Consider the following 26,863-nt stretch of genomic DNA (forward strand, 5'->3'; position numbering starts at 1 on the left):
TGAACATGTTTCACTAAATTTCACTACATTTCAAAGTAAAAAATAGACAGATTTGAAAAAACAAAATTAAAAAATAAAATAATTCGAATAAAAATGCAAAATAATTGTAATTATGTATATAAAACATTCGTAAGTAAAAATGATAAATTATGAAAAATACATATTTAAAAGTGATGTGCTTTTATTTGAGATAAAGTGTATTAATATGACTTATTTTTACAGTGTTACAATTGCCCCCAACCACTGTTACAACTGCCCCCGTCACAGGGGCAATTGTTGTAACACTGTGACTCATTGCATTCCAATTAATATTTTAGTCTTGTCCTTATTAAAGAAAGCTTAAAAATGTTATTATTAATTAGGGCACATATATATGTTTCTTATAGCAAAAGATGACCAGGATATTTCAAGTGGTCTGTGAATTATGAAGGCAAATACAAAAAGTGTTACTTTTGTTCCCGATCTTCCCTACAAGTCAACATATGATACAGAATTACTCGAGGTTAATGGTTATAACATGAACAGAAAAATTAAATACATTTATCATAGTTTTTGTCGCTGTTGTCCTAGACCAAAATGTGGTCTCTGATTACCAAATGTACTGCAATGGATGTGATACCTAGCTAAAATTAAGAGAATCGTCATCATATACATTTTTGTCTAGGCCTTGTGAGTGAGCTTGTAGATCGGCTATTTTTGGCGCACGACTGTGGGTGCATCCACACATGATGGGATACCGTCCGTAACACGGGCGGAAGTCCCATACACACCCATGTTAAGTTTAAAACCGGAAGAACGGTCGCGATAACATGGGTGTGTATGGGACTTCCGCCCGTGTTACGGACGGTATCCCATCATGTGTGGATGCACCCACCGTCGTACGGCGTGATGTCCGTGAGGCAGTGTTGCCATGTCCGTTTATTATAAGCGACTTTGGGCTTGTTTTTCTGTTAATTTGCTTGTAAAGTAGTTGCGGGTATCTGAAGTGTTGTTACTTATTTGAACTTGTTTCCAGATGTCGTTAAAACCAGTGGTTCTCAAGGTCAATGTCAAGGCAAACCCCCCAAAATTAACCCCCAAATTAATATGTATTTGTCCACCGACCCCCGTCTAAAAATATTTTGTGCCAGAGACCCCCATACAAGATTTGCGTTGTTAAAATATTCCAAATTCTCCCATTTTCCCCCCAAGATTTTATTTGATAATAGCAGATCTACAAGCTCACAATGCGTCACATCGCGGCTTGTTGTGAGCTTGTAGATCTACTATTTTCAAATAGCCAATGTATTATGTTTAAAGTGCTCATGTGGCCCCTATATAGTGGTTTCTTTTGGGCTTGTTTTCCCTAGACTTGTTTTCTCTCACAGAACCTGGCAACACTCGAGAGGCTTCTCGCGCTGACTGACTGTCGTCGGGAGGAACAGAGTCGGTCGAGAGGAAGAGGAAAATGGCGGACCTCGAAGACGTAACGCTGGACGGGAGACCGCTCCAGTCTCTTCGGGTGGCGGACCTCAAAGCCGCCCTGGAGGAGCGAGGGCTCCCGAAAAGTGGACAGAAAAATGCGCTCATCAAGAGACTCAAAGGGGTGAGTTCTGCTGCTTGGCCTGTGTGTCCGCTGCGAGTTTTACCCGATGCCGCGACGGACGGACTGGTTGCTCGACTCGATAGAAGGCCGACAAAACTGCCTCCTGTTAGCAGTTAGCTACGTTAGCGCTAGTTAGCTAAAGGGTGTGCAACGTTATTCTTTACGCTGAACTTTACACGATGTTCCCGTCGTGTAAAGTTGCATCGGCAGCACCGAAAACCGTGCGTTGAATTAACTCCAACCAAAGGATTTATTATTGGTGACAATGCTAACATGTAGCAGGCTAACTTGGCTAACGGTGTGTGTGTGTTTGAGTTGTGGCCTCAGTGGTTTTGGTTGTCTTGCTGCTGCTATGTGTGTGTTGACGGTGGCTCTGCTGCTCCACGCATTGTTGATGGGGGAGGTTGGCCAAGTTGGGGAATGGGAACTAGCTTGTTGGCTAGCACAGTAACTTGCAGTGACCATTTAAAGTTAGTTATCGTGTATGCAGCCTTATTGATTGATTGAGCACATATGCCGTCAAGTATACATTGTTGTTGTTATTATTATTATTTTTACAATATTATGTAGCCTACGTGAAGTTACGATCGCGTCGCTTAAGTTGTGTGTCTGGTGTAAATGTTTACATCGTGTTGTGTCCGAGCTGGTGACTTGCTCGATATACTATTTATTTACTATATTATTTTCAACACCTTGCATTTGTCCTCTTTCAGCAACCACCGTTTTTTTATATGCATACATTGTATAAAATGAGAATTGTGCTCAAATACATTCTCCGTCAATAAGATGGTCTTAAAACAACCATTAGGCTTAACGTACACTTAACTATGGATTAAAAGGTTTGTTATGCAAATATATTTGCCTGTCTGCACAAGGTTACAGGTCTGCAGTTAGACACAAAGTTACATTTTTATAGCTCTCTCCTGCCAAAGGTATTTGTCAGTTATTTACATTGTGCGAACAAAGTTTAATATCTTGTGTCAATAACAGGCTCTCATGCTGGAGAACCTACAGAGAACGTCCACCCCTCATGCTGGATTGCAACCCAACTCTCAGGTAAGATGCCACTGAAAACATGATCTTGTGGCATTTTCTGTGACATCCTGGTGGCTTGTTTTCAGTTTTTTTCTCTGCATTTTAGATTGGTGAGGAGATGAGTCAGAACAGCTTCATCAAGCAGTATCTGGCCAAACAACAGGAGCTCCTAAGACAGCGTCTGGAGAGAGAGGCCCGGGAAGCAGTTGACGACGATTCTGATGGTGAGATAGACTTAAAGTGTAAACCTCCTCCTAGTGATTGTGTTTTTGACACACAACCACACAATGCCATCCATTGTAGATTATAGTTGTACTGTCTTTTGTGCAGACCAAGAGGACCATGCAGAAGTCAACAACAGCAACTCATGTCCTCCTCCAGCCCAGGTCAGATGTCTTAGTTAATCTTCTTAATGTTGATTATTCTTACTTTTGTATGTGCATGCCTTGACATATTGCATGCTTTTACAAACTGTTGCATGCTTCCATGACCTTATCCATGATATCCACCTTTTTAGTTGCATGTGTCGAAACTGTAAAACTCAATCTCGGCTCCCCTTTTCATCCTCATCAGGATGCTACGCCAGCGTTGAGTGACTCACATAAGCCATTCGCCCCCTCTGATGGAGAGGGGCTGGCTGGCCCGGCTAATGCGGGAGAAGGGAACAGAAGTATGTCTAGTCCCCACGCTTCTGCCCCAGGATCCATGCGCGTTGCTGGTGGTGAGCATAGACCGGAGAGGTTCCCCACATCTAGCCAAGGCCCGGCTGATAGTGATGAGGAGGAAAGTGACGAGGGTGAGGAGGATGGAGAGGATGACGACTGGGACAGCAACGCTAGGAGGAGGAACCTCGGAGAGCCGGCAAGAGGACCTGCGGCTAGAGAGAGGTCCGGAGACTCCCGTCAGCCTGCACAGCACCCTCTTCCGCCCCTCTTGTCTCCGCAACTTCGTCAACCCACGCCCCCACCTTCTCCTCCCCCGGAGTTATCATTTCCCCTGCCTGACACACCCAAACAAAGCCCCCCTAGTCCAGACGTGCCCCCAGCAAGGCAGCGTGCATCCAGCACCTCCAGCTCTGGTTCCTCCAGCAGCGGCAGCCGCAGCAGCAGCCCAGAGCCACAGAGCCGAGCCGAGCGAAAACCTGGCCCGCTGACCCTTCTGGCTCGCAAAATGGAGTCAGAGGGGGCTTTCTCAGGAGTTGGGTGGCACAACCGCGATGGACAAGTAGAAAGGCAGGACAGCAATTCTGCTGCTGCAGTGTATCCTGGCAGGGGGCATTCCGAAGGCCTCATCTCTGCCATCACCCACACAGCCAACACTTCAACCAGCTCACAATTCCCCATGATTCCAGGCACCAACCAAGGCGTCATAGGTGCCCATGTTCCCCACAGTCAAGTACCTGTGAGCGTGCTCAGGACCACTGCAGAAGAAGAGCGGGAGCTTCAGTTAGAAAGAGAAAAAGCCCTTGAGCAAGAGAGACTTAGAGCCATAGAACTGGAAAGACAAGAAAGACAGCGAATGCTGGAGCAAGAGCGAGCCATGGAAGAGGAGCGAGAAAGGGCCCTTGCGCGGGAAACCGAGGAGAGAGAAAGGGCCTTGGAACAGGAGCGTATAGAGAGGGAGAAAGCTCTGGAGCGAGAGAGGTTAGAGAGACAAAAAGCCTTGGAGAGAGAGCAGCGAGAGAGGGAGCTGGCTCTGGAACGGGAAAGGGAGCGAGCTCTGGCCAAAGAGCGGGAGGAGAGGGAGCGAGCACTGGCCAAAGAGCGAGAGGAGAGAGAACAAGCTCTAGCAAGAGAGAGGGCCCTCGAGCTGGAGAGGCAGAGAGCCCTGGAACACGAGTGGGCCCTGCAGCGGGAAAGAGAGGAACGGGAAAAGGTTCTGCAGCGAGAAAGGGAAGAAAAGCAGAGGGCTCTGGAGCTAGAAAGAACCAAGGCTTTAGAGCGGGAGAGGCTGGAGAGAGAGAAGGCTCTGGAGCAAGAAAGGCTGGAACGAGAAAGAGCCTTGGAGCGAGAGAGAGAGGAGAGGGAGAGGATGGAGAGAGAGAAGGCTCTGGAGCAAGAAAGGCTGGAAAGAGTGGAGAGAGAGAAGGCTGTGGAGAAAGAAAGGTTAGAGAGAGAGAAGGCCCTGGAGCAGGAGAGGTTGGAGAGAGAGAAGGCCTTGGAGCAGCAGAGGTTGGAGAGGGAGAGGTTAGAGAGGGTGAGATTGGAGAGGGAGAAGGTCTTGGAGCAGGAGAGGGAGAGATTGGAGAGAGAGAAGGCCTTGGAGCACGAGAGGGAGAGATTGGAGAGAGAGAAGGCCTTGGAGCAGGAGAGGTTGGAGAGAGAGAAGGCCCTGGAGCAGGAAAGGGAGAGAATTGAGAGAGAGGCCTTGGAGCAGAAGAGGTTGGAGAGAGAGAAGGCCTTGGAGCAGGAGAGGGTTGAGAAAGAGAGAATAGAAAGAGAGAAGGCCTTGGTGCAGGAGAGAATGGAAAGAGAGAAGGCATTGGAGCAAGAGAGGATGGAGAGGGAGAGAATAGAGCGAGAGAAGGCCCTGGAGCGAGAGAGGTTGGAGAGAGAGAAAATAGATCAAGAGAAGGCCTTGGCGCGAGACCGAATAGAGAGAGAGAAGGCCTTGGAGAGAGAGAAGGCCATGGAGCAAGAAAGGATAGAGAGAGAGAAGGCCTTACAGAGAGGGAGGATAGAGAGAGAGAAAGCCGAGCAGGAGAGGTTGGCACGAGAGAAGGAGGAGAAAGAGAAAGCTGAGAATGAGGGAGCTCTGGAGCGGGAAAGGAAAGCGAAGGAGAGAGCAGAAAAGGAGAGAAAAGAAAAGGCATTGGAGCAAGAGAGGCTTGAGAGGGAGCGAGCCTTGGAGAACGAGAAGGAGGAGAGGAGAAAAACTCTGGAGCGTGAGCGGTTGGAGAAGGAGAACGCCTTAGAGCAGGAACAAGTTGCGCAGAGAGACCAGGAGGAGCGGGTGAGGGCCTTGGAGCTGGAGAAAGCTAAGCTGGCTGAGCGAGAGAGAGAAAGCCACCTCCCTCTGTCGAAGCGCGGTCGTGACCTCACCCCACTCCCCACTGTTCCCCCTGGCCTCCTCACCGGGCCAGGTAGTAAGGCAGTGATGGAGGCAGGTGAACAGGAGGGCAGGGAGCCCCAAGTCCAAGCAGCCCGTAGAGACGGCCAGCCGGCAGAATCTGGGGCGACTGTAACCACGCCTCTGCCCCAGTCCTCGTTCAAGAAGTTCCGGTTCATAAGGGACACCCCACTTCAACCGCTGTCATCCCCAGCCAACCCCATGGTCATCAAGCGGCCCCGCACCTTCTCTGACAGCCCCCTGCCTCAGGCCTTACCCCTCACTCCCCCCACCAAAATTGCTGAGCGTGTACAGGAAGGGCCCCAGGTTTCTGCCGAACAGGAAGCTCCACAGGTGCGCGCTCAAGTAGGTGTTTCCGGGACACATTGTGCTAGACCCGAGAAGGAAAGCTCTGTCGTTACTACACTGGTCCAGAGTCCCCAAGAAGAAAAGGCCACGAGCCTGGCAGCCGGTGCAACAGCTAAAGCAGATTCGAGGGAGGCAGAGCAACAGGAAACAAAAAAAGCAAAAGAGGTGGATGAAGGAACTGCCCCCTCAAGCCCGACCGGGGCTGCGTTGCAGAGAGGAAGAGATGAAAAGAAGCAAGAGAAACGAGGTAGACAAAGGTCCTCTTCAAGCAATTCATCCTCCTCTGACTCGGATTCTGGGTCTTCTTCATCTCGTTCGTCTCGCTCATCCTCATCATCATCCCAAGACAAAAATGGCTCTGCCACCAGTAATAGAAGGGTGAGTTGTCTACACATAACGTATGTCTTTTTGACAAAACTGTTGACATTTGTGAGCAATGCTGTGGCTTTGAGGGTTTTAAAGTTTTTCCCCATAAGTTTTGACAGGCAAAGTTTGTTTTGTCTAAAGAAGACCCAATTATTATTCCCATTAAAGGTCCTTGCACACTGGTGCGTCTTTTCGTTGCGTTTTTTTTTTTTTCATTGTTTTTTCAATTTTTTTCATTGTTGTAAAAAAAACGCAACGAAAAGACGCACCAGTGTGCAAGGACCTTTAGCTTCCTAAATGGTGGTGCAGCAGTCAGTGTATTAAATGAGAGGGCATACATATGTAAATTGTCATTATTAATAAATTTCTTTAACAATCCATTTGATGAATTCTTTTTTAATATGCTTTTGTATATGCACACATTAGAGCCCTCCTCTTTCTCACACACAGGCAGATAAAATGAAGAGCGATCCCTCACCTCAGGACAAGGGGAAGAAGGTAGAGGCACAGGTTGAGGAGGCAACAGCAACTCCTCGTGCCTCGCTCCACAAAAGGGGGGTGTCTGTAGAAGAGGACATGACTGTTGAAGGTTGCCCCGGCAAGGTCAGTGCACTTAAATTCAACACACTTCAGTGGGCAGTAAAGCCTGTGCATCCCATCATGGTTTGTGACCTTTCTTTAGAACTAGACCTTTTAATTAAAATTAGAATATCTATGCAGAGACATTGTCATGGTGGGTTTGTACCTCACTGAGTGTGTTTACATGCACCCTCATTACTGGAAATAATCAGGCCATGGCTATAATTCGAAGCACTGACTTTCATAGCGTTAGTGCGATTACAGCAATAACCTGGGTTCCTCTGCAAACCCATTTTGTCGCTTGTGAGAACATCCATAACCATTGAAGTTGTTACTTGATCCTTTGGCTATCTATTCATACGCGTACATAAAGAAACCCAATAGAAATTCAACAAAGTGTTTGCATGACCAACTAAATTGAAAGATTTGGCAATTACCCTCATTAAGTTTTAAATTTTGACGGCCTAGCGGACTGGGCACTTAGGTTCTAATGTAGCCTAACAGCGTGTCGTGGGTTCCAGTCCCGTTCCAGATGACCTTTTTGTGCGTGTCTCTCCTCGTCTCTCTCCCTCTTTCCTGTCAGTCTTCACTGAAAACTATCAATAAAGGCAGAAAAGCCAAAACATTTTTTTTAATTTTGACATGTTCTCACTACCATGCTGACCTTTTTGAACCACCAGAAACCGTTCGGAGTTCCTGCAGAAGAAAAGAAACAGGCAACAGACAGTGAAGCAGAAGGAGAAAAGAACCGAGACAAGCCAAGGTGTGGTTTTCACTGCTCTCGTGTTTATTATGAAACACGCTACCAAATAAAATTCAGGGGCTGGGCAGTGCCTGCAGTCACTTACTCTCATGCTTTTATAAGGTCTTTTTTTAAATGTACAATCGGGAACGTATTTTAACCAATCTGTATGGTAGAGCATGTTAATATAATATAACAAGCAAATATAAAGAAAACAGATCTGCAGTTAGGAAGTGCAAGGAAGATGGAACAAAAGAACGGACATCTACAGTATGTCATTTCCTCTGCCCAGCAATTCCGGCTGGCAGATCTGTCGCACTGGGAGGCAAACGTGACGGAAGTTGATGGAATGCATTTGACTACAGTCAATGAGAGCCAGCTTATGAATACATTTCTGAAATTTTTTGGTAAACCTTTTGTAAAATAATCATTCAGGAAAATAAAAGAAGACATGACAGATCGTTGAGGTATCTAAAGAGCTCATAGTATGTTTCTGACTGTGCAGTAAGACTGTCAATCATTTACAGCCTGCGAACCAATTCTCGTGCTACTGCCGAACCAGAAACGATAACTGGCTCTGTTTAGATGCCTCAATGAAATTATAGTGAGCCCGTTACGTTCCTTAGTTCTATCTTCCTTGGTTTGAAGTGGTCTCCCTAAGTTTGCATTGAGAAATGTCAACCCTGGTGTAGGACACTGACGTGTTGCTAATGTTAGTAAAGTTGCTTTACCCCGACCTTGCACCGGATTGTACACTATATGTGCCACCATCTTTATTGTAGTTTGGATATTGTTGCAATTACCTCTCCATCTGGGGAGTGAGACCACAGACATAAAACTAGCTTTAAATACATATTTATATGTTATGTATAAATTCAACATTAGAAGTCTGCATTGATAGATATGACTAGCCGTCTATGTGAGGGTCGGTCTGTGTGTCTCAGTGTGTGATCTGATCAGGCTGAAACATTTGGAGACATGTAAGTGATATGTCGCAGGATTTCCACATGAAGTCGAGATCCACACCCTTCCCATTTCAATCCTTTTAATTGACATGGACATTTAATTTATTTTATTCAAACCTGAGGGTGGCCTATCATGTGACCAAACTGAGAAATAACAGTCAACATATGTGATTACTACTAAAAATAAAACCTGACCAAGTAGCATGTTATATAAGGAATCGAACACTAGAAAATCCATGGATGTTCTTTAGCCTGATGATTTCAAAAGACAAGCATAGCATTGTATCTGGTCCCATTGTTATTTTTAGCCAAGTGTGCGAGATGTGTTACAGGACATCTGGATTATGGCGCAAGTTACGCAGTCGACGAAAGCACCAAGTTGGCATTAAACACATGCTGTTCACTCGGCAGGGATTAAAGCATGCATTCCCTGAGACATAGACATGACTGAAGGCAGTAAACAGTTATTTATTTTTTGCAGTGTATAAGAGTAAAGGTTGTTTGTATTATCCTGACTTTTAATATAGCAGCTGTGATATTGCAGTCAGTGATATAGTGACACTGTACTAGTTCTTTAGTGATGTGCATTTGGTACACAGTATTATAAGTATATTTGTCAACTGTGAAACCACCTTTGGAACACAATACTTGTGGCACATTTATACTGTATAGTACACTGAGTTTAATCTAAGCTTTTGTGTATGAAGAACTGATTTATATGTACATGAAATTATATTAATCCATGAATGCAGTATGAGAATATCAGGTGTTGGATTTCCCATCAGGCAATTTATAAGACTGCCTTGTAGCCAGCGTGGTTGTGAGGATGCGCGTCCTTTCTTTTTTTTATACCTCATATTTCTCATTCGCAGCAACATGGCTGTGCAGCCTGGATGACTTTAATGGGTCGATAACAGGATTTTGTTGCATCCAGAGGCGCATAATAACCAAGGTTATTACACTCGGTAGCTTTACGTTGTCCATTCCAGGTTTGGTTGACAACCGATGCAGACAGGAATGCTTTCAGAGAGGACTAGAATTTAATGAGGGGGGGGGGGGGGGTAGGAGGAGAACAGTAGCGTGTCTTGCGACGCAAAGGCTTTTTTCCCCCTTATATAGTAGAAGCCAGCTGATTTCGTTTTAGCTTTACGTCTGACTAATGGAGTGAATTGATGTATTCTGGATTTCTATAGCGCGATGTGGGGTGGGGGCCATCCATTCATCCGTCCGTCAGGTTGTGTGCTCACGGTGTCCTTTTGAATGGACCTACAGCCCCTGTGCATTTCTCATTTCCTGTCATGCTTAATGTTTTGTACCTCGCCGTACGATGGTGTCTCGCGCTGGAAGTAATGGATCTCAAGCTCAACGCATTGTGAGCTGTTAGAGCTGTTAGGCATTTGACACCGTTGTGCGACAGAAGTATATATCAGGCTGGGAAAACAAGTACTTGTATGGCAAAATCTTAAGTAATGTTATTAGGGGGCCCAAAAAAATATTTTTATCTGCAAGTCTAGCAGTGTTGCAGTGGATCTTTTTATTTATGTAATTGAAACTAAATTATGCATTTGTTTCCCCCTTTCCATCCCATTCCAAATGCCCACATACCTGCCCCTTCCTCTCTACTATTCAGGGAGGTGAGGGAGACTGCCATGACAGAGCCTGAAAGGGTTCCAGAGACCAGCGACGAGGTAAGGCAACTGAAGTCTCAGGTTTGCAGGTTTGTTAAAGTGTCTGGCTGAGGACTGAGATGCACCAAACGATTCAATACTTATTTTCTTATTTTCATTCACATTTCTAGTTGAAACTGAGTTAGATAGTGTGCCTTTTTTTTTAGTTTGAGTATACACTAGACTTTAAAGTATTTAGTACTTCTGGTCTAATAAATGAAACGGACTTAACTATCTTAACGGAACAACTAGTCTGACAGTTTTTTTAACATGTCAATTACTTTTCTTAATGAGCCCCTTTGACAATCTTAGACTGTGTTTATGTAGATTTTGATTTGGCTGTCTCTTTTTTTAAAACCTGTGCTGGCACTGCCTTATGGCAGGAAGCAGCATTCTCTTATTGTGGCTGATGTTTAAAACCCAATTGATTGCTTTGTTATAAAGGTGCTCATGCCTCTTCCATTGCCCCTAATGGTACCTGCATACTACTTCTGCCACTACTACTGGTGTACCTGTTCCACTGTCCCCAAGACACCTGGGTTGACCACAGATAGGCCCCTGAGTCTGCACTGCAAAGGGACAGCCCTGGCAACAAAGGCCATGTTGTCACGGAGATGGCTCACTGAAGCTACTGATTGGACTAAAAGCTTGAGCGAAGGCTTTGGCTAGTTTATGAGGGCCACTCGTTTCTCCTGGCAAAAAACACTACCACGCTTTTTAAGAGGTGGATGGAAAAGAGATGAGCAAGTCCACACATGACCACCAAAAGACTCTCCTGAAACCCTATTGACAATTCTATTGGTGGGTTTTAGGTGGCACAGCATATGGACATTATCCACCCCACAACAAAGTTACAGAAGAGTGTGTGTTTATTGGACCTTTTGCTGATCTGTCTGGACTGTGAGAGGCTTTTGAAAGGACACTTGGGATTGTTTTATTTGTCACTGTCAATCGCCCCTAGCCTTGGCCTGTGCTTTGCCAATTGTTATTTTGGCTACAGAGGGGACTTGGCAATTGGGTCCCTTTCTACCAGTAGATTTTTACTACTTGTGAACATTATGACCTTCCTGACCACCAAATGAAACTGGACACTGATACAGAAATTCCTGGATTTCTTTGTGAAGTAACTGCTGGAAAACCTTTTAACATCGCCGTTTAATTGGACTTGACAACACGAAAAGTCACAAAGAAGCATAAGCTTCTTCTGAAAGGACTAAAAGCCTAAGATCCGTGGACTTGCAAGCCCCCATCCAAAGAACTATTGACCCCATCCTGCCAGCCAACCAGCTATCAGATTTCCACCCAAACATCTCGGCAACCTTTGATTGGACCCTTGTTGCCTAGAATACAGTACATGCAGTCGTGATTGGGCCATATCCAACCCAGTAAGGAATCAGGTGTCAGTGGTATCAGGGAATAAGTAGTCTTTTTCTCAATGTTATTTCTCACTCCGAATTATTAGAAAATGCCTAGTTTTCAGTCAGACCCTCCCTGTTGCTTATGTATGCTGGGGGGGGAATTATGGGGAGGAGGGGTTATTTATGGATACTGCAGTTTTGATCAAAAGTGATTGTAAACAATCTTTTAAAAAATCTTGACATACAGTAAGACTGCAATTAATTTGAACGTAATCCCAGTCTTTAAGTGTATTTGGGCATGATTTAAAAATGGATTTCTATTTATTTTAGCTCCATGGAATTTAAACTGCAGTATTGCCATGCGATTATTTCGTGTTTGATAGACTGCAGTGCCAACCCATTGTGCCTCCATTGATCACATTCAAACATATTTGAAGTCCACATACCAAATAGATGACAAAGTCATACTAACAGGAACTGTACAATATGGGTATGCGCAGTCAACAGGCTTGAGTTGGAAAGCAATTGCGGCTAGCAGTTTCTATCATTCACTCCCTGTTCCTACTCTTCTTCCTCTCTCTGTTGTCCTACCTGCCCTCCAACCTGCCAATGACCCTTATGTCTCCATCCATAGTGTCTGCCTCTCACCTACCCTCTGTACCTCGGGGCTTGTTCTTATCTCCATCTGTTTCAGACTCCCAAGGCCTTCACAGCCCGTAGGATCTCCCTTAGCAGTGAGTACACCTTCCTTCCTGCCCGCCCCTACCCCGCTACCTCCTTGTTGCACTGCCCTCCCTTCTTTCTTTTTTTATACGGTATCAATTTATTTAGTTAGGGTTTAGTATTGTCATTGATAAAACATTTCAGGATTTGTAACTGCAACCTGCACAGATGCATGTTCTGTAGAGGCTACAATAGATGAGACGGTGAATAGGTTGGAGTTTGTGTTATGGTCGCTACCACGGTACATGAATTTGTGTGCGCATGCATGGCTGTTTGTGGTGTTTGTTCCTGTACCTGACGGATTCAAACCCACAACAGGCAGCAAGGCATCTCCAGGCACAGGCAACAACGCCGAGGGCGAGCAGGATTCTGGGGCCGCAGCTGGTCGCAAGAGGAGGTGGGGAGCCAGCACAGCTGTCACTGCCAAGAAACCTTCCATTAGCATCACCACAGATTCACTCAAGGTATTGTACACGCATTCACAGTTGGGTCACTATGTGCATGTCATCTCTACATTATCAACCACATGAAACTTAGCGTCCCTATTCTGGGGATGTCATGATAGGCAAACCTTTGTTGAAAATAGGAGATCTACAAGCTCACAACGCGTTGCATTGTGAGCTTGTAGATTTTTAGTAGAGGGGGGGGGAGAGGGGGCCCAATAGAGAACCCTGGGGGACCCTTGTCAGCTAAGTATATAGGTTTTAAGTGGTTAAAAAGTTGGCATAAACTAGTAACTTGTGTTAACTGTTGTTCCTCTATATGAGGTTGAATGTGTCTCACCTGCACCCTTTTCCTCACAGCAGTGGGTTCATTCTACCACCGTGACATTTGATAATCTTTGGGTCTTTCCTTATTCACAGTCTCTGATCCCAGACATCCGGTCGTGTCAAGGCCAAGAGGCGGTGGTGGACTTGCACCCAGAGGAGGCCGTCCTCTCTGGGACTGAAGACGACGAGCGGGAGCGCCCTGAGCGCCCTGATCAGGACCTACAGATCCGACGAACAGTCACACAGGTTAGTTCTTCAACGGGTCAGTTTCTTTATGCCTGATTTATTTTATACATGGTTGTGCGGTGTCGTGCACCGGAAATTGTCCTTCTATCGATATATCATTTATTTTTACAACTTAAAACGCACAAACAAATGTATTTTGATGTCAAAATATTTTGCCACAGCAGTGCGGTCTTTATAACCCCGATCATTATTCACCCTAAGTATCAGCATTCGTACTATTGAAAGCCAGTCAAAATATTCATGATCGCTCAAGGGTCAAAGAGTACAGCACAATTTGAAATGAAAACCTTTTTAATACTTTCTATCTCTGAAGGTGGTGCCGCCCGAGAACCAGGAGAATGGGCAGAAGGAGACCAAGAGGAGCAGACGGGAGGACCTGGAGGAGGAGGATCCAAAGGGACAGCGTGAAAGGAGGAGGACAATGACCCAGGAGGAGAAAACGGACGGCTCATTTACTGGTGCCACGGAAATGGAGTCGCCGTCCCACGTGAGCCATGATATGGAGATGAATACCGGTAAGGAGTCCAATTCCAGTCTAAAAGATAAGAAGGCTACTTTAGATATGACATTTTGGCTGCTTTGTGCACAAACCTCCCGTAAGCAGTCTTTGTACGTCATGGGACAAAATCCAATATGCCATTCTAGAATATTCCCTCGTATACATTTCTTTGGTTCTGAATCACAAAAGTTTCAGAATATGCCGCATGGTGATTAACTCATATAGTGCCAATGACGTCTTTTGACGGCCGTTTTCAGTGTGCCATTAGTGCCAATGACGTCTTTTGGCGTCACCTAAAAAAATAATATATATATATTTTTTTTTGGTTATTTTTTTTTATTTTTAATCTCAAAGGAACTAGGAGAAAACGGAGCATCAAAAAGTTAATGCTCCATCCACTTCAATGTTAAAATGTAAACGGAGAACATTTTTTCTCCGTTTGATCCATAATGCCTTTGGCATATGGATCAACAAGCTTGAAATAAGCCTGGCAGTGAATGAGTTAACTGCGCAACATTGTAAAATTTTGCTTTTGCTCTGCATGAATAATTTAGAAATGTATGATCTGATTCATTGATTGATTGAATACTTTATTAGACTGAAATGTTTAACCGCACGTGGTACAGTCAGACATTAAGGCTAAAAGGATAACGCTAAAAAGTCCCGGGGACTTGTTTCCATTGTGGTCCTATGTATTCAATCAGCATAAAAGAATAACACTAATACATGTCACCCTTTCCTCTTGTCAGTTGATCTCACATCCAAGCATATTTGTTTAATGTTATTTATATATTTGTAAACGTATGTTCTGAAATGCTAACAGAGAAACTTCGTCTTTCCTCCTAAACCTCAGTGACCCCTAGCGACACCCTCATCCGTCGGTCCATCAGTCAGCAGAAGTCGGGCGTGTCTGTCACAATCGACGACCCCGTCCGCACGGCCCGGCAGCCCTCACCGGCCCGCGGCAAAGTCTCCAGCATTGTTCACGTCTCAAATCTGGTGAGAGGAGCCCTTAATAATCTGATTTACACATAGCAAGTACAGATTCTCTTCAGTACAGTTTTATCTAGGAAGAACAGTGTCCCATCTAGGAAGAACAGTGTCCCAGTTACACAACTTAATGGGTAGAAGTGTGGTACCAATCTGGACAGTGGTTAAGATTTCAGTTCCCACTAGGGGACTTAACTAAAACATGCATTTATGGCGTCCACCGAATGGATGTATTCATTAGTGTTGCATCACAGTCCTCATCGGTAGATCTAATTAGATAATGTATTTGCTACTATTGTCTGTCATTGTTTCGATTTGTAATGTTACAACTGCATACAATCAATTATTTTCTTCTTGGCCGAAATAATGCGCTTATCAGTTCATTTTGTCAAATTTGTGAATTCAACAAATTTCTTTTGCAAAATATTGAGTATTGAATTAGATAAATCATATCATTGTGGTGAAAGTAGTGATTTCATGATGTGTTGAAGTGAATGTGAGGCAAGCCCCCAGAGTTGCTTAGAAACATTGAAGCTGCCACCCCAGTGGCCAAAGCTGGAACTGCAGGCGGGGAGAAATACATGCACGCGCAAAACATACTGAGAGATATTTATATTTATACATATAAATATGTAAACATATTATACATACATATGCATTTACATATAAATATGCATCTCGAGTGTATTTAATAAATATCTCGCGTTCAATCCTTGACACACGGGCTGCCGTAGAACACAAAAAGGACACTAGTGCGCATGCTCATAACTCTATGGGGGGTCAAAATCGAATCAATAATTCTACTTCCGGCAGGTTTCCGGGTGCTTCAAAACGCCACTGAGCACATTCATTGAAATGATAGCTGGGGGCGGGGCAATCCGCCCTCTAGTTATATTATACCTCTATGATGTGAGGTCAGAGATGTACACCCCTGCAATGTATCAAGTATATCAAATTAAAACATTTAAAATCTAGACAATATTTTGAACTCCTAGTATAAAGGAAGGTTTAAAAGAACATAACACAGCAAGGGAGGAGTCGGACAAAAGAATCTGGATTTTAAATGTTTCTGTTTGATACATTACAGGGCAATACAGAGTAACAGCGTTATGAGCTTTGCTTGTAGCAGTTGATAGTAAGATGGTGTGTGTCTTTCTTTGTGTTGATCAGGTCAGGCCATTCACTCTTGGCCAGCTGAAGGAGCTGCTGGGTAGAACAGGCAGCCTGCTGGAGGACGGCTTCTGGATCGATAAGATAAAATCACACTGTTTTGTTACTGTAAGTTAACAAAGGCACATGGCAATGTACTGCAACCACATGAACCCTAATATCCAAAGTTGCAAATATAAAGTTGTAAGTGAAGGGAATACAAGTAAAGCAGGTATTTTTTGTAATGCATCTCTGTTCCTCTCCTATAGTACTCCAGTGCAGAGGAGGCATTGGCTACCCGGTCAGCTCTCCATGGGGTCAAGTGGCCCCAGAGCAATCCCAAAGTCCTTAACGTCGACTTCTGCCAGCAAGACGAGGTGAGGCATTGCCTTGTAAAGCAGCAAACCATTTCCTGATAGTTACCAGTGAGGTATTTCACTCATATGCTTCCCATATCAAGCCTGCTATTAACCTGAGCCATGTCGCCATCTGGTAGCTGGACTTCCACAAAGGAGGCCTGGGCACAGCCGACAGACCTGGAGCCGAAGACCACGCTTCTGGGCCCGGTAGAGGCCGAGCGTCCGGCCTGCCACCCCTGCTGCCTGAGCGAGACCAGTGGGCTGAGCGCGAGCGGGAGATGGAGCGCCGCAAGAAGGCCGGTGCGGAACGCGAGTGGGACCGCGACAAGGTCCGAGAGTTCGGAAAACCCGGAGAGGAGAAGGAGGGACCGAGGCGGTCACGCTCCAGAGAGAAGCGACGCAAGGAGAGAGGCGAGGGCAAAGAAAAGAAGGCAGACAAGAAGGGTGAGAGATGAAGATGCATGATATTTTAACATTTTGGCAATTTGTAAGGCAATTACATTTTTGGCTTATCTAGAGTTACTTAACCACATTGAGTAACTGGTCTCTATTTTGGGTACGTTTTCAGTATTACGTTTTATACTAAAAATAAAACCGTTTGAAGCCTCTGGAAACTTGGCTTGAAATATATCAAAGTTGAGTGTCTCATTAAGCATCCACAGAAATCTGAGTGAAACGGTCATGATTATTAGAAAACTGTTTTGCTGTTCAGGCCATTTCTCAAGACTGTACTCGTGACAGATCATTGACATAACAGTCACTAGCAGCAATGGCCCCTTCCAGGACATTTTGTGAAACTAGTATTTTGGGACCTTTCGTAATGTCCCAACTCACACCCATTATCAGGAAAGTTTACGAAACTGAAATCACTATATTTTGATTGAAACAAATTTCTAATACATTTTAGGTGTTGGCTGTGATGTACATAAGTCCCTAAATGTCATAGTTAGAATGCTATTGTGGATTTGGGTTTCCATGGTATTTAAAATTAGCAGGCTAACCAGGGGTTCAATGACTTGCTCAAGTACAATTCAAGAGGAAAATGAATGGCTGTTGGGAGGATGTCTAGAGCGTAATATTGACATTCAAAATTATTACTCTGAGTCACAATGCCGTGAACACTAACCTACATTATGTATAAATGAAGCATATAGTAGGTCTAGGCTATAATAACATGCCCTACATAGAGGTACCAGGGTTGACAACATGTACCCTAGCATCCCTATTCTGGGCATGTTATAATGAGCAAACATTCAGTAAAAACAGCAGATCTACGAGCTCGAGCTGAGATTGTAGATCTTTTTTTTTTGGCAAAGAGAAAACGAGATTTGGTGAAGAGGGGAAAAGTCATGCAAGTAAAACACTTATGGGTCCCGCAGGCAATATAGTATATAGGGTATATGTGCTTAATTTTTGTGTCTTTTGTTTTGGCAGAGAAAGCAGCTGAGGAGCCTCCGGCTAAGCTGCTCGACGATCTGTTCAGGAAAACCAAAGCAGCTCCTTGTATATACTGGCTCCCTCTCACAGACGAACAGGTGAGATGACAAACAGTCTTAAAGTGTCCTGAAATATGTTTTCTATTTTCCAGGCCCAATTAAGTATTGTATATATTATATAGTATAATTTAATGTTGTCTTTAAAAATAGTGTCTTGATGCGACTTTTCTCCCCTATTTTTCATGAATGTTTATTTCACTGCTTAAGAGATCCTATGTTTAATTGTAACTGTCAATCGTCACCTGCCATAGCTGTCAATGTTATTTCGCCCGCACACACACAATCATTTGCAACATAATAGCAAGAATAGGAATACCACGATAACGCAATGGTGACTATGAACCACGTACCCAAACCCGTTGGAGGCTGCTTTTCCCAATTAAGCTGAAATCTGCACTTAAACGGCAAGGCTGAATATGGCTGTGTTGTTGAACACATACACAGCTGTCAGAAAGTTACACGACACGACTCACTCGCCCAGGTGGTGTCAATAATAGGCTACTAGTCACCGTAATCGTAACAAAATTCAGAATCACAGCGCTGCCTGTTTTGGATTCCGCACGTTAAAGTATATTCATTCATTTGTTCGTCTATTTATTAACTGCTACTGTAGTCTTACCCTGCGGTACATGAAAACTCCTGTTACAGTCATGGATCAACTTCAACCTGGTGTTTGCACTTTCTCCATTTACGGTCCGTACATATATATAAACGTTCAGATTTCAAATATAAATTGCTTACCCTATGGCCACGGATGTTAAAATGATGCACGGGACTCTCAAAAGTACCCGTATATTCTGTATTATTCAATAAAAAGCATTTTAATCCGATCGGTGGCCATTTTCTCATAGAGTTATAACGTATCAGAGTGTAATACACCTACCAACCGATAGGGTCGCTTAGTTGAAAGCATATGGAGAAAATGGCCACCGATCAGATTAAAATGCTTTTTATTGAACAATACGGATGATACCTGTACTTTTGAGAGCCCGTACATAAATGTAACATCCATGGCCATGGGATAAGCACTTTATGTTTGAAATATGAACGTTTCTGTAGATGTACGGGCTATAAATGGAGAAAGTGCAAACACCAGGTTGAAATTCATCCATGACGGTCGAGACAGACGACCGTCGTGTATCCATGGCTATTACTCCCTCTAAAATGTCCCGTGTTTTTAGTTTATTGAAATAATGTCATGCACATTTGTCCAGTGCATAGCCTACTGCAGGCCTTGTTGACTAGATTTAGAAGAGATTTAGAAGCTCTTGCTGCTGAAATTATCGATTCATTTAAAGCCGTCATTTAACATGCAAGTCAATGGGTGAGAAGCAGAGATTGCCAGGCGCTGTCAGGCCTGGGTGTGACTAACTTCGCACCACCAGTCACAGAGTGGAGTGGGTGGGGCTTAGCGAAGGGTCCATTCTCTTAAAATCTTAAATTGAAATGACCTAACACATGGAGTCATCCTACTCACCCCATGTTTGTTCATTTTGATGCCGCTCAAAACTCATGCATTTTTGATCATGAAGATAGACCTTCATCTATCTTCAATTCAGTTTTCATAGTGAATCCTCACACTCAAACATTCGCTTTCTGTTTCAGTTCGACCAGAGGGAAGCTGCCAGAGCGGAGCGCATGAAGGAGCGCGAGAAACGACGGAAGGAGGAAGAAGATGAGTTGGAGAAGAAGAAGGAGGAACAGCGCAAGGAGAGGATCAAGGCCAGCAGTAGTGGGGCAGCCGGAGACAAAGCTGAGGTAGAAAAGGACAAGGACAGGGAGAGAGACAGAGAAAGGGATAGGGATCGCGGCAGTGGCAGGGATAGGGACAGGGAGAACGACAAGCGCAGGGATGGCTTCCGTCAGCCGGGAGGCGGCGGCGGTGGTGGTGGTGGTGTTGGCGGCGGTGGTGGCGGTGGCGGTGGCGGCGGCCGCGGCGGCGGCAGCAATGCCCGGCGTTCCCGTAGCCGCAGTGACCCGCGAGACAGGCGACGCTAAAGCTCCCCAATCCCTAACCGGATGGAACTGTCCTTACAAAACCGCCACCCTGCCCCCACCTGCTACCCACCCGTCACTACATGTACTTTGTTAACAACTTAAGACCCTATTGGAGGACCAACTGATGTAGTCGCCCATCTTTCGAGACCCATCACCCCTTTTTTTAAAGCACACATACACACCTATACAAACACATACACAGAGACATTCATATGCTTATTAGGGGACCACAGCCTTCTAGCATTGTTAGTTCCCAGTGTGCCGTATGTATGTCTCGCTCCTGTCGGGGGTTCGGTATTCTTTCTCATTTGCCTTGTTGTTTTTTTCTTGTATGTTTTTTTATTTAGTCTTGACAGGACAGCAGTATGGCATGTGTGGTCATTCTGATTTCATTTGATAAAAAAAAGAAAATCCTCGCCCCCTTATGTGTGCCCCCCCACCCCTAAATAAGTCCTAGGTGCTGATCACAACTTCCAGTGGCGTGTTGCCACCTTCACTGTTTTTTAAACAGCTTTGCGATATCAGTGAGGAGTCCATTCGTTGCTGCATGCAGTTCACAGGCTTTAAACTTCAGCCCTGCTCAAGAGAGCCGTCCTGGCCCTCCTAACGCAAAGGCTCCACTGGAGGTGATTGTGGCCGTTGTGCTACGAGATTTGGGTCTGTAGATGGGGCGGCTTTGGGTTATATTTCGGACAGGGGTGGTTCATCTACCAAGTAATACAGTGTTCCTCTGTCCTACTGTTTAAAGTTTTATGGGATGAGATGAGATTATACTGTGTGGGAGGTAATCCATGAATTTTAGACCTGCCACAGGTTGCTATGATGTCGTTTATATCTTATTTGATTTCTTCCTCCATGCTTTTATTACTACTTCTGCGATTCTCTTTCCCTTGTAGCAACAGTACAGGCCCAAGAGGGGAGTATGCATTATTCTCACCAATGGTTTTAAATTTGTTTTTTTAATCATGATTTTATCATTTTTTAGTATAAATGCTTACATTGTTCTTTCTTATTTTGTTCTTTGTTTTGAGTACGCCTGTAAGTGGTGAATGTATAAATAATAAAAATTCAAGTTTGAAATTATTGAATGTTTTTTTCCTTCAATACTTTATTTTAAATTCAGAATATAATTGGCTACACATCTAACAGGCCCATCATAAAGGTGCTACACTCTCATTCTTTGGAAGAGCTTTTTGTTTTATTAGTACTATCTGCATATGAAAACACCTAGACTAGATCTTTATTCCCACTATTGTGGGAGAATCATCTACTCATGGGCAAGTGAAGCAGCCCACAGTGTCTAGAGTTGTTTAGCAATGAGATCCTGCTTTCCATCAATAATGGTTCTTCTTGCATATTGCTAATTTCAAGCCTAATCCAGTTGAATGGCATAAATGGCCACCTGCAATATCTCTTGAATTCCACAAGGTGTCAGGAACACAGCACTGAAGCTCAATTTAATCATGACATTTGAATTGAGTGAGGAGGGCTGTCTGCTTGGTTTGCATTATATTAGAAGTAAGAACAATTGTGGCCTCTTGGCAGTCAAGACGGGATGCATATTGGTTTACCCCTTACAGCAACTTGCTTTGTCCAGTAGACTTGATTAAGCATGGGAAGTTTTCATTAAAGTTTTATCTCCTGATCCTTTTGTACTTTCCCCTAGTCCCACTGACAAAGGTTTGACCTCTCCACTTTTCTGTCTGTACCGACCCCACCCTTCCTCTACTGTACCTCTTGGTCTTCTGTCTCACTCTTTCACCCTCTCTTCCCCCGTGCAGGATCTCACACTCCATCTCTCCAGTCTTAGACTCTTGACGTTCATCCTGCAGAGCTCAGCAGTGCTCCTATGTAATTACAGCCCCACGGTCGCTGAGCAGAACATTTTTGTGCCCTGATGCAACTCCCCCTAGCTGTGTGTGTGCGGCCGGACTGGGTCAGACCCAGTGAATCGCCCTGGTACCTCTTTACCAACCTTGGAGAGGCTGTCAAGTTAGAACCACTGGTCGTAATGAGGATGTGTGGAGAATTATTCTTGTTCTGCCTTTGATCAAATGCAAATGTGGCACTTGGAGGTTATCTCATTCTACGCCCACCTTATCAAGGAAGAGAAATGTGTACGTCTGTCTTTGTGTGCATTGTATGTAGGATGTAGGTGGAGTCTGAACGCAGCAAGCTGAACTGTAGGGGGGGTGTGTGTGTGTTTCTAAACAAGCAAGACAATGTGTTCAGCCCACATCATCCTTTCACGTTTACTCATCCTCCCTCACCTGAGTAGGTCAAATACATTAACCCGGGTCAAGTAGAGTTTTCTCTCCATGGCCAACCACTTTAACCGTGGTGTCTCTATATTGGGTAAGCGTGTCGTCATTTTTTCTTTTCTTCAGAGAAGTCAATTATTTATACCTTTTTTTTTTCCATTTTATCCGACCCCACACATTTATGTGTTTTGCCACTGCTATTGTACGCAATTGGCTCACCTGGCTGCCACTGAAGGGCCCCCACCGGAAGGACGTAGTGCCTCCTTCCAACGCCCCCACTGACAGGCGCTGCCCCAGCTATAGGAGTGACAGCGCAGTGACAAAGATTAGCCTCCCCACCTGGCTTCCCTCCCCCGAACACGGCCAGTTGTTTGTTGTGTAGACTCTCTGCAAGCTGTACGTGCCACAGTGGATTCGAACACCTAGACTCTGGGCTTGGGAATGTCATAAAATGTACAAACATTTTCACAAACGGGGAAAATCTACAGACACATTGTGAGCTTTTAGATCGGCAATTTTTTAAATGGCCTAAAGTAGTTAAAGAAAAAAATCCCAGGACCCTGGGCAGCTTAACCCCAGTGGGTTACAAAAGTTTGCTCAGATCCCTGAAAAAAATCCTCTAGTCTGGTGGGAAACACCTGAAAGAAAGCTATGTTTCTACAGTTGTGGGTCTTATAGGACCACAGCAGACCACCTAGGTCTTGGGTAAATCTCAGGTCGCGGGGTGCAGGCCTCCTGAGGTCTCCTCACACAGCCACTCAGCTGAGCAAGGCCCGTCTTGCTGATGTTGATGAGTGGGCAGTAAAAACAAATGGTTTTTTGGCTTTGTAAGCATCAGCCTCCCCCTCGTCCGGTCCTCCTCCCTCCCTCTCTCCACTCTCTCCGTGTCTCCCCCACCCCGTCCCAACCCCCTCCTTCTCTCAGCGAAACCACATGGGTCTTTGTGTCCAGTTTTCATAGCAACACGGCTCACCGAGCTCCACTTTCAAAGGCTACCTCTGATGTGGCCTTTCTGAACTCTGCCTCCGTGTCTCGCTCCCATTGCTTTGGACTCTGCCTGTGTTGTCTGTATCTTATTTTATTTAGTCATGGTTTCCCTCACTATCTGTCTCATTCTGTCTCTCGCCATCACTCTCTCATACACACACACTTTCTTATCCTTTATTCTTTTGATAGGAAGCAGGCCTATGTCAGGGAAGCAATCATGAGCAGACGGCGGGATTTGCCGGATGATGAAAGTCGGCGGTATCATGTCAGTCGATCACCCGTCTTTCCTCGATATGCACCCCCCCACCCACCCCCTTCCTTTCTGTCTTTCCCTCACTCTCTTGCTCCTCCTCCACTTTGCGATGACATGTACGTACTTATGGAAACCAGATGTGGCCCTGTTGCATTTTGGAGGCAGTGGGAGAGAGACACGAAACCAAACATGAGATTTTATTATAGTTCATTATATGAAGTGGCAGGTTTGGGGTGGGGGGGGGGGGGGGGGTGGGTCTGTCTTGTGGTCCAAAGACTCAAAGACTGTTACATATTCAACTGCCAACTGCCAGATGGGACATGCCTGCTATCCTGACCAGGCCCCGATCAAAGCAGGGGGGTTTCCTTGCGGATGTGCCTAGGTCAGAGCGAGGGTGGCTGGGATTGAATCTAAGTAGAGAGAGGGGGGGGGTGCTGAATCAGCAACTCCGGCTAGGGAAGTCTTTTCCTGCTTGGGTTTGAGAAACATTGCCATATGAGACATGGCAGGGAGGTGAAAAGTTGCTAATGAGGTTGAAATGTTGATTGTTCAACTTCCTCGCACCTGTATTTCACCCTCCACAATGCCTTGGCTATTTAAAAAAAAGGACCACTCCCACTGTACCGCACCCAGTTCAAAATGCAGATGGTGTGGCAAACAGTGCATAATATGCAGCTTTAAACCGATAGATTCAGCACTGTGGGGGGAGAGCAAAACCACATGGCTAAGAAAACAGCGAAAGATCAGAAATCAAACAGTTGGTAAAACACAGGGGGACATCAGAGGAAAGAGACAGAGATTAGCACATCTGGGGGCGCAGGCGTGCACAATCCGCACATGCACGCACATTTTTGTTCTCTCCTTTTCTCCATATCTGTATTTCTCAATTGTACACACAACTGATGTGGAATAGATTTTTATGTGTTTTTCCCCTGTCAAGATAAATGGAGCATTAACATTTTGGCAGATGAATTGATAAATTAATAATTGATATTATTGCATTTAACCCTCTCCTCTCCCTACAGTGTCTGTTATTCTCTCCGTTCCTCTCTCTCTGTGTGTGTGTGTGTGTGTGTGTGTGTGTGTGTGTGTGTGTGTGTGTGTGTGTGTGTGTGTGTGTGTGTGTGTGTGTGTGTGTGTGTGTGTGTGTGTGTGACTGCAGCGAGGGTTGCTTGTTTATTGTGACAGGGCTTCGTGGGAGCCCTTGTGACAGGGCTTGGTGAGGTACACAGCACTGAACAGCCTGGAGGGACTGAAATTAAAACCTACATAGCTATTCATGAACTATGCAGCATTTAGTGGATTATTATCTGTTATTCAGTGTAAAATTGAATCATGTGGATCTTGTGATCCACATGGGAGCGGTGCGGTTCCAATGATGTGAGTCGTGACGTCAGTCAGATTTTTGTCAAGGTTTCAGCCTGATCTAAGCCCCATTGACGTCCATTATAAATTAAAGTTAAACATTAAAAAAAGAAATACACAAATACGTGAAATAATGTGTGGACAAGCAGAAGGCCCGGTCACCTATGGTACATAGGTTGGTCTTGGGGGTTTTGAGGAAAATAGCACTCTGGGCACGCACACATGTACATGGTTGCACACACAGTGCATAACAAAAAAGTTGAAAATAAGAATATAAAAATAAACCTGAAAACAGAATGTTATAGCAAACTCGTAGCCAACTCGTCCAATGCCAACACCCCCGAACCAACTCCCCCCCCCACCCCACTTTCATGTCCTGCTGTGGCGTCTGGCCCTGGTGATGCAGTCGGAATTCCAGATGTTGCTCATGGAATTCTCCTCCATCTCTGGCTTCCAAATGTGACTTAACCCTCCTCCTTCCCCCTCCCGCCTCCTCCTCATCCCCCTCAGAACCGTTCCCTCCAAGCCTCGTGACTCGCCCCGCCAGCCCCAACCCAGCAAATGAACTGTGGCAAAATGGAAACAAATGGGCACCCTAAATCATTTTAGCACAATAGGAAAGTACCTCATCAACTTAACTGCATAAAGCTCGTCATTGTAATCATAACATATCATGGAGTCACTAACCCATTTCCCCCCTTTCTCTCTCTCTCTCTCTCTCTCTCTCTCTCTCTCATACTGGCATGTCAGCTGTTTGTGAGTGGGATCATTAAATGGGAGTGAGGAGACGCCTTTGCTTGCTGTTTGATTACAGGTTTTTATTGGTTCAGCACATGGGTAAGCAAGCAGCACACACACACACACACACACACACACACACACACACACACACACACACACACACACACACACACACACACACACACACACACACACACACACACACACACACACACACACACACACACAAGCAACACACACACACAAGCAACACACACACACACACACACACACACACACACACACACACACACACACTGTTATTCACACTACAAGTACACACACACAAACAAAGGCATACATAGTTGCACACAGCTGCAAACACACACACACACACACACACACACACATCCAAGCACCCCGTAGAATGAAGCACACGCACACGCACACGCACACGCACACACACACACACACACACACACACACACACACACACACACACACACACACACACACACACACACACACACACACACTCTATAAACCTATGGCTTAGATATGTTTTCCTGCTGCGTGCGCCAGTGGGTTTACACAATCGTCCTCGTCCCTGTTTCTACTTAGACTTTGGATACGGCCCGCTTTTTCCGACCCAGTTTCTGGCCTGCCAGTTTCCGAGCTCCAGTAACGCTTCATTTATGCTCCGTCGTATGACGGTGCACTGAGAGAGCTTGTAGATCTGCTGTTGTCGGGTGTGACGCCGTCGTACGATAAGTTATATAAATCTAAGGCAGCAGAGTGGAGTGATCATTAAGCCAAAAGTCTGGAGGTCCAGGAACACTGGAGACCAGTGAGGTTGATACGTTGGACACACAAGGTGTAGCTGAAGGGTTCAGGCAGGAATTTGGAAGTTGTTGGTTGTTAAAACTGTGGCTTGATTTGTAGCAGACTGGAGAAATACTCAGTTCTTAAACATTTAAAGACCTGTTGTTACCAGCTTACTGTAGCTCCTAGTAGAATACATTTTGTTTTAGATTGTCAGTTAAAGAAACAAAAGAGATAAATGAATTTAAAGAACGGCATACCGAGTGAAAATCAAAGCACTGGAGCATTTTTTAAATGACTTTATTTTGTCAGAAAAGTAAAAAAAGAAAAGAAAAGTGGATAAAGACACACGCACAATCCCATTGAGAAAGCTAGTCATCATTATTATCATCATCATTAGTATCGTTATCATTGTTTCAAACTCCCGATATACCGATAGGCCTATATGACTAGTGATCTAGGACAGCACCATGATTTGAAAGACTGTAAACAAGTACAATGACAAAAAGGA

General features: G+C 44.8%; 1 protein-coding gene across 7 annotated transcripts; it reads left to right on the forward strand.

The window, feature by feature from the left end:
- Positions 1-1,423: 1,423 nt before the first annotated feature.
- Positions 1,424-21,027, forward strand: acin1a (apoptotic chromatin condensation inducer 1a). Of its 7 annotated transcripts, none has more exons than XM_080440119.1 (19): positions 1,424-1,585; positions 2,576-2,641; positions 2,727-2,844; positions 2,951-3,006; positions 3,194-4,932; positions 5,263-6,415; positions 6,854-7,006; positions 7,663-7,745; positions 10,320-10,377; positions 12,409-12,448; positions 12,756-12,901; positions 13,301-13,453; positions 13,767-13,968; positions 14,806-14,951; positions 16,113-16,220; positions 16,361-16,468; positions 16,588-16,894; positions 17,885-17,985; positions 19,552-21,027. In XM_080440119.1, exons 1-19 carry the CDS (start codon positions 1,448-1,450, stop codon positions 19,942-19,944), a joined length of 5,268 nt encoding a protein of 1,755 aa, XP_080296245.1. In that variant the 5' UTR covers positions 1,424-1,447; the 3' UTR covers positions 19,945-21,027. The 7 variants fall into 7 exon arrangements, with proteins under 7 accessions (XP_080296245.1, XP_080296242.1, XP_080296243.1 ...); XM_080440116.1 differs by having other exon boundaries at positions 3,194-4,837; positions 4,877-6,415; XM_080440117.1 differs by having other exon boundaries at positions 3,194-4,806; positions 4,900-6,415.
- The last annotated feature ends 5,836 nt before the right edge of the window (positions 21,028-26,863 follow it).

This window comes from Gymnoscopelus braueri, assembly GCF_963280865.1.
Source record: "Gymnoscopelus braueri genome assembly, chromosome: 10".
Taxonomy (NCBI): Eukaryota; Metazoa; Chordata; class Actinopteri; order Myctophiformes; family Myctophidae; genus Gymnoscopelus; species Gymnoscopelus braueri.

Excerpts from the sequence above, each read along its gene's own strand:
- acin1a (XM_080440115.1), top strand. The coding sequence starts at position 1,448 with ATGGCGGACCTCGAAGACGTAACGCTGGACGGGAGACCGCTCCAGTCT. Across the intron at positions 1,586-2,575 it reads TCATCAAGAGACTCAAAGGG|GCTCTCATGCTGGAGAACCT; the intron begins GTGAGTTCTGCT and ends TGTCAATAACAG. Across the intron at positions 13,969-14,805 it reads TGATATGGAGATGAATACCG|TGACCCCTAGCGACACCCTC; the intron begins GTAAGGAGTCCA and ends CCTAAACCTCAG.